The sequence below is a fragment of the Morone saxatilis genome, unplaced genomic scaffold, assembly GCF_004916995.1.
Source record: "Morone saxatilis isolate NCDOM2014 unplaced genomic scaffold, NCSU_SB_2.0 Contig19, whole genome shotgun sequence".
In the NCBI taxonomy this organism is placed as follows: Eukaryota; Metazoa; Chordata; class Actinopteri; family Moronidae; genus Morone; species Morone saxatilis.
The window spans coordinates 20,742,148-20,756,873 of record NW_023339751.1 but is presented as its reverse complement, the minus strand read 5'-3'; the positions used below and the strand labels follow the sequence as shown (position 1 = coordinate 20,756,873).

The 14,726-nt window shown below is 39.5% G+C and overlaps 3 protein-coding genes and 1 non-coding gene across 4 annotated transcripts in view; 2 read left to right on the top strand and 2 right to left on the bottom strand.

The window, feature by feature from the left end:
* LOC118329424 (high-affinity choline transporter 1-like) overlaps window positions 1–4,916 on the top strand; it is a 15,729-nt gene extending 10,813 nt beyond the window's left edge. Inside the window, exon 8 of the mRNA XM_035663593.1 lies at window positions 1,226–4,916. Coding sequence (XP_035519486.1) covers window positions 1,226–1,777 — 552 coding nt within the window. The 3' untranslated portion in view covers window positions 1,778–4,916. The remainder of the gene's footprint in view (window positions 1–1,225) is intronic.
* Window positions 4,917–6,617: 1,701 nt separating this feature from the next.
* On the bottom strand, window positions 6,618–9,116 carry LOC118329428 (cytochrome c oxidase assembly protein COX20, mitochondrial). The gene is made up of 4 exons (XM_035663596.1): window positions 8,911–9,116; window positions 7,778–7,892; window positions 7,452–7,515; window positions 6,618–7,339 (listed from the first exon to the last, which is right to left on the bottom strand). The coding sequence occupies exons 1-4, from the start codon at window positions 8,941–8,943 to the stop codon at window positions 7,195–7,197; spliced, it is 357 nt and encodes a 118-aa protein (XP_035519489.1). The 5' UTR covers window positions 8,944–9,116; the 3' UTR covers window positions 6,618–7,194.
* Window positions 9,117–9,969: 853 nt separating this feature from the next.
* Window positions 9,970–10,041, bottom strand: trnae-uuc. Its single transcript has one exon. It is a non-coding gene; the product is annotated as a tRNA-Glu (tRNA).
* Window positions 10,042–10,893: 852 nt separating this feature from the next.
* On the top strand, window positions 10,894–12,867 carry lhb (luteinizing hormone subunit beta). Its single transcript, XM_035663595.1, has 3 exons — window positions 10,894–11,107; window positions 11,878–11,996; window positions 12,500–12,867. Exons 1-3 carry the CDS (start codon window positions 11,014–11,016, stop codon window positions 12,731–12,733), a joined length of 447 nt encoding a protein of 148 aa, XP_035519488.1. The 5' UTR covers window positions 10,894–11,013; the 3' UTR covers window positions 12,734–12,867.
* The last annotated feature ends 1,859 nt before the right edge of the window (window positions 12,868–14,726 follow it).

Below are 14,726 nucleotides of genomic sequence, written 5' to 3'. Positions count from 1 at the left end.
TTGCCACCTGAAATACCAATAATAAACGGTGAAAGATGTCGTGGCATCTCAGGAAGAAATCGTTGGCATCTCACCTGAAATGCCACTGTGAGCGTGGCCGATGCCACTATTTGAAGCCCTAACCCCTGCTGCAATCAGGACGCTATTTTTGGCCTAAAACAAAATGTACTTACCGGAAAATTTAAAAGCCGTCGCTAAATAAGTTTTTTCTATGTCGGGCTCAAATGTAGCAGTGCAGTAGATAGAGTCACTGTAGCTTGATTGACAGGTCGCCACCCAGACTTGTCAATCACAAGGTGCCCCGTCCAAAGGCATAAACCTGCTTTATCGATCTATTTTCCCCTCTAAATAGGATCGGAAAGTTACACCCTTTAAATGAACATCATGCTGTGTTGAAAAGGACTTGAAACTGACAATTACAGATCAAAAACTCATAAGAAAAATGTTTAATGAGGTAACAGTCAGGTGGGAAAAACCTTATTTTGCCATTATTTCCTGATGGAACTGGGCTTTCTTTATTCAGTGAAGTTGCCCTCTGCTGGCTGTGCTGGTTTAAAATCTGAGTTGAGAGAACCGAATTTGAATTGAGCGATCCTGAATTTGAATTGAGCGATCTGAATTTGAATTGAGCGATCTGAATTTGAAATTGAGTGATCTGAATTTGAATTTAGAGATCTAAATTTGAATTGAGCAACCTGAATTTGAATTTAGAGATCCTGAATTTGAATTTAGAGATCTGAATTTGAAAGTACAAAAAGTTGAATTTTTAAGTGAGGACTCAAATTCAGTTTCAAACTAATAAATTCAAATTCAAATTATGCTTTCAGATTCAGTTAAACAAAACAATTCAAATTTGCCAATTCAAATTCAGGTTTTTAATGCAATTATTCAAGGTTGGCCAATTCAGATTCAGCTCTAGAATGAACTTCAAATTCAGTTTCTACTGAACACAAATATCAGCGCCATAAGACAACCGACGCAAACAATGGGGAGAAGAACATGCAAACTGCACACAGAAAGGCCCTGCCCCAGCCGGGAATCGAGCAACAGTGCTAACCAGTGAGCCACCGTGCTGCCCACAGGTTAAGGGGGTCATCTGATTGAATATACATTTTAGAAGTAATGATTTAACAATGTGTCACTGAACTAAAATATATACAACGGGCCATCAGAAAAAAAACTGTAAACCACTGATTCTAATTTTTGTTTGTTTTCTTTCCTCCAGGCGCCAGAGCAGGAGATCCAGTGGGTGATCCGGGGCTCAGTGGTGGTGGTGGGGCTGGCTGGTACATCTCTCACCTTCCTGGACAACAGCGTCCTGATGATCTGGATGCTTCGATCCGACCTCACCTACACCCTCATGCTGCCGCAGCTCGTCTGCGTGCTCTTCTTCAAGATCTCCAACGGATACGGGGCCGTTCTGGGCTGCGTGGTGGGCATACTGTTGCGGGTGTTGTGTGGGGAGCCGCTGCTTGGGATACCTGCTATTCTTCAATTCCCAGGATGCATTCTGGTAAATGGTGTTTACATCCAGCGCTCCCCAATTAGGACCATCTGCATGCTGTCTGCTGTGGTGTCCATCTTGCTGTTCTCCTATCTGGCATCTCTTCTCTTCAACAAAGAACTGATTCCTGAGAAATGGGATGTTTTTGATGTCAAAGCTCAGTACTCAATACAAACACAAGGTGGCGCCAAATCCAGCACCAAGAATGAGAACTTGAAAGAACAAAATGAGAACAATGAAGTGTGTGAACCTATGTTAGAATCAACATTTTAAGTAAGAAATATCATTTGAAATACATTTTTGGACTGGTTTAGGAACAAATGTATGTTATGTGAAATTACATACTTTAAATAGTACAGTATATTTTGAATTTTTGTATACTTTTATATACAGCATAAATGGAAAAATGCTCTTTATAAGATAAGAAGTTATCATTATAAGAGCTCAACATTTTCTCTGCAATTTTTTGCAGTAGTGATACCTTAAAATGCTGCCCACTCACCCTCACCAGGAATGCAATGCTCACAATTGTTTCTCACTTCTCATTTTTTAGCAACATTTTGTAGGTTGACCATAACTCAAAAGTGCTGCTGTTGATTGAACTTTAGTTTCTTGTTCATAGAGATGAAGGAGGGCTGTTTATGCTCTCACATATTATACACAATGCCTGTGGTGGAGGTCAAATCTTCTTGAAGCAGAGCTATGGAGCTGTCAAACACTGACATTCTGATGCAGGCTTACTGTACCCTCAGAGTGCACAGTGCAGCTGTAATATGTTAAATACAATGAAATATCAGAATAGCTATTGGCAGGCACTTAAAATGTAACGATTTTGACCCAGATCAGGACCAAAAATAAAACTGCCACACCTCTGGGCTTGGTCGTGGTTGCAGCAGGCTGTTCCTCTTTCCAGCAGTGTTTTCCAGCTCCACATGGAGGATCGATTCCAAGGTGTTCCCAAGCACCAAATGAGATATATAATCTCTAATGTGTTCTGGGTCTACCTTAGGGTATCCTACCAGTTAGACATGCCTGGAAAAAATTCCAAAAGGAAGCCGCCCAGGAGGCATCCTGATCAGATGCCAAACCACCTCACTGGCTCCTTTCCATGGGAATGAGCAGTGGCTCTACTGTGACCTCCCTCTGCATATCTGAGCTCATTCTCTATCTCTAAGGGTGAGCCAATCTACCCTAGAGAGCAATCTCTATTATGAAAATTGTCAAAGACAAAATAAAAGTCACTTAATGAAGAGGCCGGTGAGGCTCATTATGTAATCCACTTGTGCTTCCAGGTAATTTTATCACTCTTCTTTTTAGTCCTTTAGTCCATTGTATAGCAGGCTTTTGCATTTGAAGGACCAGTTTGTAGGATTTAGTGGCATCTAATGGGGCAGTTGCAAATCACAATGCCCTCACTTCATCCTCCCATTCCAAGCATGTAGGAAAAACTATGGTGGCGGTCAAACTTGCAAAAAACGCAAAAGGCCCTATCTATAGCCAGTGTTTGGTTTGTCTGTTCTGGGCTACCGTAGAAACATGGCAGACTCCATGGAATGTTCAATCGATCCTCCTGAATGTTACACACTGAACCTTCAAAAACAATGGCCGTCAACATTTAAGTTTTGTCAATCTTGAAACCAAGGCATGACCAGGCATTAATACTGCCGACCACTATTGAATGAATACAGAGAAAAAACAGATGGGCTGCTGTTACAACCCAATGAGGCCAACGGATTGATCTGATTATGGGGTACTCAGGGCCAAGCAAAACAGATTACATGGAAGCAAGGGGGCTTCAGTGAGATGAGCTTTTTAGCGTAATCAATTCATTTGAAATAAACCTCCTGTCTTTGCCATTACCATTCTTTTCTTTACACATGCACATTATTGTTTTTTTGTCTTGAAGCCGAAGTCTTGACCGACCACAGTGACCACAGCCTGAAATAATGGCTGTGGTCACTGGTCTCCTCCACTTGAAACACAACACCCACAATGTGATATGTCTCTGTTATTGTTTTAAACACTATCTAGAGAGATGACTTTAAAGTGTACACAATATAAATTCACAGTGCACAGCATCATCAACCCAACGACTTGATGAGAGGGGAGTCATGGTATTTATATATGTTTTAAGTAATATTTCAAGGCCCAAGAACAACCTCAGGATCAATGTCAAGGATGTCTCTCCTGTAAGAGGATTGTGCTCCTAACTCAATGTCATTGCTGCTGAAGATAATGTAAAAGTTAGTAAAATATTGATCATGGGAGGATAAGACCTGTGTTAACAAATATGAGAATTTCCCTTTAAGCACTACTCACTCATCTCTACTGACTGATGGCATAACTAAGTACTAAGTGATAAGTGAGTACACCATTGCTTACACTCAAAGCCAAAAATCTCCACATTCGTAATAGGTAAAGCTGCCAATTTTACAAACCAATTACTTGAACTTGCTAGTCATGGGGAGAGGCTTTTTTTAATATCTTTTTTCATTTTCATTTTCAGCATATATGATGTGTTTTCCAACATGAAATTAAAAAACTATATTTTGACAAAAGCTATTTAGTTATTGATCAGAATTAAGCAAGAAAAAAAGTTCTCATAGCTATTTGTTGGGCCAAATCCTGGTTTGTACTAATATGAAAATGAGCATGTTTAATGAGACCTAGTCTCATTTGCATAATTTAATCATAAACCATAATACAAAAAAAGTAATATATTTGGGTGTATATTGATTCTAATGGAATAAAAACATTTTGGAATACATTTTTTCCCCCTATTCCCGGGTGATGCATGGTCTTAAATTTCTACAGTCATCTAATTAAGTTAATCTTCTATCTTTGTTTAGTACTGTGCTGGGTTAGGATTATATTTGTCAACATCTACATGAATTATCGACCCTTAATTTGGAAAGAATTTGTCCTTGAAGAGTGCTTGAATGTATCGTGACAAAAGAGTGCCAACCCTGTAATTAAGACACTTTATTATGAGGACAAACATGGATACAATAAGTTTTGTTTAAGTCCACAGAACTAAACCTGACTCCATGTATGTCCGAGCTCATGATGACACACAAAAATAACCGCCCTCTGCTTGATAATTCAACACGGGACTGTATGGCATGCTAGCACTGTGACAGATGTCCGGACTGTCCTCTGATGTCCGCGTCATATCTAAGTCTATATGAGGTGACATCTCGCTCCTGTCTTGTCTGTGTGCCAACAGCTCTAGTGGAACAATCGTCCCACAGGACACGGTAACACGGGCTGAGATAAAGGTCTTCTATAATAAGACTACACAAGCAAGTGCTGCTGTCACAAGGACGCTGCTGTGGCTGCTTCCTGTGTCCTTTGTCTGTATGTTGATGGTTACGTTGGTGGTGAAGTTAAGACTAAGGTTACTCCTTGACCTTGAAATAAAATGTTAGTTTCTTTGGATGTTCAATTTATTATTTTGTTATTATTATCCCAGTAAAGCCCTTATATTTCCCTTTTTTAAGTTTTTAGGTCAAACTTCCTTCATGAGCTTCCATGAGCTACGAAAATGTCTTTAATTTAAAACAGCTAGTTACAGCTACTAAATGCACAAATTCTGAAGTCTGACTATTGTTGGGTCTGGATTAGGTGCACCACTAAATATAGTTTTGTGTATGTTTGATAATACAAAAAGTTATTTTTATTTCAAACGGGTGTCATATCTGTCAAAGCTCGTCTCATCCGGAGACATGCTCTTGTATTTGTTCTCAGAGTCCAAGGTGAACAAAGACGTGTGTGCAATTGCTTGTAAAATGGGATAAATTATCAAATACACTTTGAGGAGTGAAACAATTTGGCTTTTGCTATCAGTAAAAACACATGGATGTCACCAAGGCTGACTCTTGCAGGTTTTGAGGCAAAACAAAATAAAAAGGGTTCCCAAAAATGGCACTGCATCACATTTTCTCTACTAGAAGGGAACCAGAGAGGGCACTTTATCACATCTTCTTGAATACTGGGACATCTTTATCTACCATAGGAGCCTCCGAGGAGGCACTGTTGCAGTGTGGTTATGGTTCGAGACCAGACTGAACTTATGCAACTTTAATGCAGTCTGCTTGATCCACATTTCACTTTCTTAAGCAGAACTGTTGAAACAAGTTAAACTCACAGGCACACACAGTGCAGGACCTGATGTGTGATGATGCAGTAGAACAATCACAGGATGGATGCAGTGACACCTGCTGGTCATCTGGTCGCAGCACAACAGAGCACCAATACTGCTGAACGTGATAAGACATTTAACTCACGTTTATCCAGGGTGACTTACGATGATATCTTTAAGATTACAGCTAACTTTATACTTTATGGAGAGGTCAACAGTGCTGAATAACAGTGCCGTGTACATGAATCACTTTCAGTTTTACAAAACATTGCAAATGCAGTAGCACAGCCATGGAGCTTGAAGGGATTCAGGGGTCTTGGACAGTCATTTCCATAAGGCAGAGGGCAACCTGTGGAGGTCAAACCCTCTCCAGTGGCTCCCTGGCTGGATATTTTTTTATATTTTAATTTACCACTGTTGTAAGATTTCATCGACTAAAATTTTAATCACACCTTTTCTCTATATTTTTTTGCCAAACCTCAATGACAACTGAGTCTCCCTAGAAATCGAAGAAGTGTTTGAGGAAAAGAGAGAATAAAATGACACGTGGACAGATGTCTTGAGGGCTGTACTACGAAGCGAGGTAACCGGCTTATCCAGGTAACTTCAGGAGTAACTTTGTGACAGCAGGTTAACTCGTACTACAAAAGGTGGGTAAGTTTTACCCAGGGTATGTTATCAGGGCACTTTACACTCCATGTCCAACAATCAACTGTTTGTTATTGCTCAGCTCCTTTCTCTGAAACTAATGATTATTTTCACAGTTAATCTACTTTCGATGAACTGATGTTTTTCATCTAGATAATTCAAAAGTAGCGTTTTCTTTTTAAATATTCAGTTAATTGACTAATTACAGAGATACTAATTGACTGGAATTTGAAGGTGTTAAGAGTTAAAATGCAGATTTGACAAGCACTTACAATTTCAATAACCCGGATGAAACATCCCAGAATGCACAGACTGTACACACTGTTACATCAGTACACAATTTATTTCCCACACATTCAACTTTTAAATACTAAATGACAAAACAATCAGGAGTTGAGGTGAATTTAAAGGTTGATTTAACTCTCAGTCACAGAAATCTACAGCTGCTGCTCGGTCCTTTGTAGGTTCAAACTAATGTTACACATTAGGCCACAACCCATTCTGTGATGTCACTTGGTCGCTTACCAAATAACCCCAATGTCGCCAGTTTCACTTCAGTAAGGACCTTTACTGCATGCCATCCCCTTCTGTGGGGGCTTGGTGTGCAGAAGGAGTCAGTGATATAGCATGGCATTTGTTTTAGGGAGTGAGAATTTAAATTGGTCAATGTTTCATTTAAAGATTTGTAGGATGCACCCTAGAACAGCTGTACCTTAAGATGTCAGACTAACAAACAAAAATAAAACAGCACCCATAAAATGCTGAACTTTAAATTCCTTCCATTGTTTGTGCAGCCGATGGAAAAAACAGGATATTGAGTCTTTGTAGGACCCTCACGGTGTCCTCTCCTCTCCTCCCAGCCCTTACAGAAGTAGGGGGAGGGGGAGTCCGGTGCTGGAGGTCATGAGGGCCCTGACGGAGTTCCTGCTTCAGGTCTGTTTGTGGGGTCTCGAGTGGTCCCTTCATACACAATCTTGTTCTTGATGCCGTCCTGGATCATCCTCTGCTGAACACGAAGCTTAGCGTTGTTCATCCTGCAGTACAACCTGGAGACAGAGACACAGCAGGGTTTCTGTTTCAAACGGAAGAAACTAGACTGTAAAATATACAAGACTTCTTTAATGGAAGTGTTTGTTCTGATCCAAAAAGTCAACCTACCAGGACCCGAGTGTGGTCAGCATAAAACCTGCAAATCCCACATCAAAAGACCTCTTTACCCGACCTGCAGACACCAGAACAGGTTTAGTTCAGTTTTTTACCTTACCACGTGAAACTACTTTTATCTGTCAGAAAATAGACACACTGGAATTCTTTGCAAATGTTTATAAATCTCTCTAAAGAGGCTTCGAGACTGGTTTGTTTTTTAACTTAAATACATACAGAGCACAGAGCTATGCCAAGGTTTGCACAAAAACAAGAGTTTTTGTATAGCAAAATGATGTACACACACACAAACACAAAGTTCAGATTCAAATAAGACTCACTAGTAGCCAGAAAGTGCAGCAGGCCAGCAGTTACTGAGCCCCCAGCTCCATGTAGGATGGCGTCTCTGGCACACGGAGTATTCTGGACATCCAGAATCCCCAGCAACCTAAAACCCTGAAGGACAGACAGACAGGAAAGGGCAGAAACAGTTACGGGTCGGGCCATGTATGAATTGGTAGGTTCATGTTATCATCACTTATGTTAGTAGCCAGAATTGTGTTAAGAGTTTTTTTGCCAAATAAAAAAAAACTGAAAATCATGACCCCAAAACCATGATAGGAACTGAACTGTCAACTCTGTGAACCGTTCCACCCCCACTTGAGAAATACTGTAAATTCACGCATTCTTGCCCATGTTACAAAGACTCATATCATCTGAATCCATAGTGACTTTACACATGCTTTGACCTGACTACTTTCTATGTATTGTTTTTAGGAGTATAGTGTATTTTGTAGGCCCTGTGTAACACTGTGTGTTAGTACTAATGACTAGTCAAGCACTCAAGACATTAACACATGCAGTATACACATATATATGTATATGTATATGTATACATGCAGTCTGTGGTTTCTGCTCACTACTTACACCAAGCACCATTCCTTTCAATACAGTGTAAACGCTTGAACTGGATGGAATTGGACAATGAGTTGAGCCATGGAGATAAATCAATGTTATATTGAAGTCCAGAGCTATTTGGTGAATAACCTGTGAGCCGACTTTTTCAGTGGGACTGTTTCTGAAAAGCGTTTCACTAACTAGTTGAGTTGAATAGTTTCGGGGCACAATGTTTAATGTTTAATATTTGAAGGGGATTTGTTTGGCCAGGTCCTTTCTGATAAGGCTCAGTAGCTTCATTGTTAACTGATGTTAGAACTGCAGTGAGCTCCGGTACCCGTATGTAGCTGGTGTTAGACGTTACGTTAACATGAACCCCAAACAACGTTACTGTTCGTTCATGTCGACACAACTCGGACAGACACAGTGATGACATTAACAGTTGTCTAGGTTTTGCTTTCACTGACAGGACTTTATGAATCAGGTTAGAAACAGTTTCTGCTGTTGACCTTCTAAAAACTGAAGCGAGCTTCTTCCTCCATTTATAATGTAACATGAAGCTTTATGAGGCCCTTACCTTGCGCTCGGTCTCCTCTTCTTCTCCCGCCATTGGACAGCTGCGTTTATGCTCCTTGTGCAACGTTTGCCTTCAATGTATCTATTCTTTTTATTTCTTTTCTAACCCCGTCATGTAACGATCATTTCTGTAACCATGTTTGCCTTGGCGCATGCGCTGTGCCTAGCGAGTGGTCCGTCGCTATTAATCGCCGACTGCAAACAGCAGATGTATAGTTCCGATTCTCTGGCGTTGGGCAGTATTAGGGAAATACTACGGTAGCCCACACGTGGGATTGTAAAGCTTCGACTAAACTGTATTTGCCTTTATAAATGTGTAAGAGAGTTATCATGTTTGATAGATGACAATATAATGTGTGTGTGTTTGGGCAAATATTTATTGCTTTTAAAAAACAAAACATATTTTATTTCAATTGTTTGTTTGTTTAAGTGATTTATGTTTTAGGTTACTTGTATGGGTTGTAGCCGTTTGGTATTTGGTAAATGGAGTCACCTTCTAAATATTTGTTGACAAGTTGACAAAAGAAAAATAGTTAAATAGTTAGCATATTTTTGCTCATTTGTAGGATTAGGCTGTATTTGTGCTACCATTTATTTTATAGGCCTATCCAAGTTTATATTGTGAATATTGAATATTGTGTCAGTAGTAGGAAAATAATTAGTAAATGAAACCCCAAGGATGAGTTAGTCCCGAACAGGTAAGCTGGATCACACTGTGCCATCTTAATCCATTATAACCTTCATTCTCTGAACGACAGGATCAAAGTCATAAATAAAGCATGTCAGGAGGAAGTGTGTGTGTCACAGTGAAAAAAACAGGATTATTGCACCGGCAGCAGGTGATTACCTAACAGTCTTCACCCTGCTGCACACACACACAGCTTTGAGGAGTCTGGAGGATATATTCTGCTGATTTAAATACACGTCTTTAAAGTTCCATATTCTTATCATGTTAGACAACTTAGGGGCTTTTTTATGTTATTGGTACACTTTTTTTATCAGAGAACATAGAACCACACATTCAGATCTTAATTATTGTGCAATTTGCTAGGAAAAGTCATTCCCTTACCAGGAGTTGAACCTAGGCCACCTGGGTGAAAACCAGGAATCCTAACCACTAGACCATATGGGACACTACATATGGTTTTAATGTCCATCTCAAAAAAACAATAACAATGTTTAATAACTTAACTATCTAAACCCTTTCAATTACTTTATTTACTAACCCCTTTGCTGGTTGTATTTCCAATTATACACTTTACAGTTCAGCCTCAGGACATCGTCCAAAGGCTAAAGCTGACGTGAACATTTAAATCTCATCCCTCCTTCAATAACTACTACTGTCACACTGGCCTTGAGCAAAGCACTGAACCTAATATTATTCTGGCACTTATATGAGTGTAACAGGATGTAAAGGTGATATGGAGAGAGACTAATCCCCTTGGGTAAAGGTCAAAACTGTACTATGACAAAAACAGGTAGGGTTGACATCCAATATGAGCAAGTTTCTTCCTGGATACCAGGCTCCTCTGTGCTGTATAAAGACTGAGCTAGACACCTGACCTTCGCACACTACCTGCAGAAACCAGAGAGGTAAGTTGGGCTCCTTTACACCAAAAAACACAAGGCGATTTCCATGTTATGTATTCCTTTTTATTTTTTAATGTGTGGAAGTGTTGCAGAAAAAAATAAGCAAATATTAACCGTATGATTAAACTGTACTTTTTAAGATCCAGTGTTATGTTTACAAGTTGTCACTAATGATTTTAATACTTGAATTGCCTAGTTGTGTTTTTTTTTTTTTACTCTTTACAAGGTCAGGGGTAAAACACTCCATTAGGAGTTCTTTCTTGATTAATTAAAGCTGAAGAGGGAACACAAGTAGATGATCTAGACCATGCAAAGGGGAAACCATGTTATTTCTACTCAGAATTGCAATTGGTTGGCAGCTGTCTATCAAAATGGTATATCAGAACAGCTCAAACATAGTTCTGATAAATAACATTTTATTTATATAGCAGATTTTAAAACAAAGTGCCGCACATGATATAAATGACTAAGTTATTGATTCACTGACTAACTAACCCAGCTCGTCTCCTGCAGGATGATGGCTGTGCAGGCCAGCAGAGTGATGTTCCCCTTGGTGTTGAGTTTGTTTCTGGGAGCCACATCTGACATTTGGCCCCTGGCCCCTGCAGGTGAATAAGACAATCAGTTGACACTGATCTGAGTTTTTGTTTTCACATAAAATAAACCTTTTATTCAAATTTTATTGTGAAAAATGCATGATTTTATTGGAAAGTTACAAAAAAGAGACTCAGAGAGACCATGACTGTGACCTTTGTAGATATTTCTTATCAGTCAGTTGGAGTTTTGGGTGCTTTAATTCATCCCTTCAGCACACCCCATACTGTGCTGTACTTTATTCTGTGAGGCAAACTGTCTTTGATAGTCAAACTGAGGTGTACACTGTGGTGATTCTGAGCGGACGTAACAAAGAAGGGACCTTTTTGACTTTGTGTCCTCTGAATCCTTGAGATCCATCTTCATTTTAAGCATTGAAAGGAAGCATTTAGCAAACAGTGAGTGAGGTGAATACTTTTCAACTCGATACAGGTATGGAGCAAACAAAAGTGGAAGGAAAGTCCAAAGAAAGACAAGAAAATACATTAAACTAACTACAATAAAATACAGGAAAAAATAGAACATGGTTATGTTGGTAATGTGAAATAGGTGTGTCTGAATTGTTGCATTAGTACAGAATACATGTGAATGAACTGTGGCATCAAAGTGGTAGTGGTACATCACAAAGAAAGAAGTGTGGTTTATTAAACAGGAAATATGCATACACTCTGTCACAAGCCCATCGCTTATGAGTTAGCAGGGCTTCTCAGGGACTTTCCCAACACCTCTCGTGAGAAAACAGTTTATGACATTTGTACCAAATTGCAACATCTTCCTTCACCAGAGGCCTTCCAGCTGCCGCCCTGCCAGCTCATCAATCAGACGGTGTCTCTAGAGAAGGAGGGCTGTCCCAAGTGTCACCCAGTGGAAACAACAATCTGTAGTGGTCACTGCATCACTAAGGTATTGTGGCCTGGCAAGAGGGTCATCGGTGTATGTATCATTACTTCCCTTTACTAAGGTGGCCATAACCAGTACAGCCACACTGACACAGTGAAAGCCTCTTAGGATTTTTACACCACTGACAGTTTGACTGTCATAGTAGGAAGCACAGGTGTTAATAACAAAATGAACTGTTGTTTCAGTGAGTCATGACAGTGTGACAGTCAGCAGGTACAATAGCAGGACCTTGAAACTAAAGCAGCTAAATGGAATTCAGACGTAATATTTACAAGTTTTTCATGTTAATTATTTTAGTTTTATTTTGGCCTTGTGCATTCTCACTTAATTTAGGTTTTCTTGGGTTATTGAATAGTTTTGAGGTATCCTGTATTTGTCCAAAGAATGGTTGATATGTGATCAGCTTTGCATTCATAAACTGGTCTTCCCCACCTTATGTATGATGTTAGCATTGTGGCATTAATCTTTACAAATTAGTTCACTTTGTTATTTTTGCTCCCCTCCAGGACCCTGTCATTAAGATACCATTCAGCAATGTTTATCAGCATGTGTGCACGTACCGGGACTTACACTACAAGACATTTGAGCTTCCTGACTGTCCACCTGGTGTGGACCCAACCGTCACCTACCCCGTGGCTCAGAGCTGCCACTGCGGCCGCTGTGCCATGGACACGTCTGACTGTACCTTCGAGAGCCTGCAGCCCAACTTCTGCATGAATGACATACCTTTCTACTACTAGTCTCAATAGCAGCATGAAGCACATTAAAGCTAAACTGACTTTCAGCATCAACTGCTGTAAGGATTGTCACATTTACCACTGCAAAATAATTTCTTTTGTTTCTATTTCTCTGTGCAAATAAAATACCAACATTGAACATTTCTTTGAACTTCCTCAAAGACAAAGGCTGTTACTCCCTGGGGTTATCAAGGCGGCATACTCTCAGAGAGCTCCTACTTTCTAGCCAGGAGTCTTAGCTTAGGAGTGATTTAGGAACATTCTCAGAGCAACTCTCAGAGCAAACGAGGTCAACGTGGTTGACCTCGTTTGCATTTACCTGGAATTGGTAGATAAAAAAAAAAAAAAAGGAGCTCTCTTAAGGCCTGAGATGTTTTGTGAATAACTTATTCTTGTCATAGATTTCATAATTCTAAGATTCTTCTTAGAATTTCATAGTTCCTCTTAGTTGCATATTACATTACGTAATACATCTGGGTTATAAAATAGGTACACTATCATTGATGTTTAATGTAATAAAATATTGTCAACACTAGAATTGTAGTAACTGCACAGTGAAAAAGATAAAATATGTGTATATGTCTACAATAAGGCTAAGCTAATACTTATTATTATACAACATTAAAATATATCTATTCTACATATCAACCAGTTTCAACAACATTTTAATGATTCATCTCATGATACTCATGATCTTTTCAATTGTGGCCAGTTAAAAGAAGATCAGGCATTAACAAAAACATCAACCTGTTTTTGGAAAGATTGATAAAACCTGTTAACAGTGAAGTTTGGGAACAGATACCAAAGTATGTAGGTAATTATAAAAGCATCTCCTTAATATTTTAATGATGAATGTGGACATACAAGTCTCTGCCGGCTGATCTGTCTGGGTGGATTGTCTCAACATCCGCTGCTTTCTATGTTTTTTTTTAAAGAATTAATAAGTCTAATGTCATTGGTGCCCGTGTGCATAATTACTGTAGGTACAGAGGGATGATGGTCAAGGATGGAGGGGATAAATTGCAATAAGTCCTTAGTTCTGGCCCTGGAGGAGCAGTGGGTTATTCCTCTCGGTAATTCCACAAAAAAGAGTCTGGACAGTGTGCAACTCTTTGCTGCAGAGGGCACCTTGTAGTTCTTATGCATTAGTTCAGTGTTGTTGACTTTGTAGTTGCTGTGGCTGCTTTGACACAGTATGTTAAAGTTTTCTGTCTTGAAACTGTTTTCAGTTCTTTCCGGGTGTGTTATGCCCAGCTCAGGACCATATATTAAAAAGTCCACACAGTAACAATTGAAGTAAATTATTTATTTATTAACGATAACTCATCATAAGCAAACAATGTGTGAAGACAGCAGATAGCAGTGAAGTGTGGGTAAGAAACTGTAGTTGGTTATCTAAACTACCTGTAACATGAACAAACGATCAACTAAAGGCAACCAAACCAAACAAAACCAATGTTGAGTGACTGAAAGGCAACAGCCTTCCAGAGGGGAAAGAGAGCGCCATAATTGAACCAGCCAGTTTATATAGGCTGTCAGCTGATAAGGCCAATAACTTTAATGACGTGGGAGGAGTCATGCATGCAGGGAGAACCTTATGGTTTATTTATTTTCATTTGCGTGATGAGATTTTATACATAGTCAAGACAAAGACATGAATAGGTTCATACCACCTAAGTAAACCAGATTAAAAGGAGAATATTTACGCAACTTACGAACATCATTAAAAATTACATGAAGCTGACTGTGTTAAATGTTGTCATTCCATTCCATACTGATGACCTGCTGATATCATTGGCTGTCTTATCACTTCTGCAAACACACAACAGAGGCCCAAAAGTTGTCTATGGTTCCTTTCCTTATTAAAAAACAAACTAAGTCTGCAAGAGGATTCAACCTAAGTAACATGCCATACAGGTTGCTGAAAGCATTGTTATTTCTTGCTCCCTTTGCCAGGAACCCAATGATGGATGGCAGGAACAGCAGTGTGTAAATA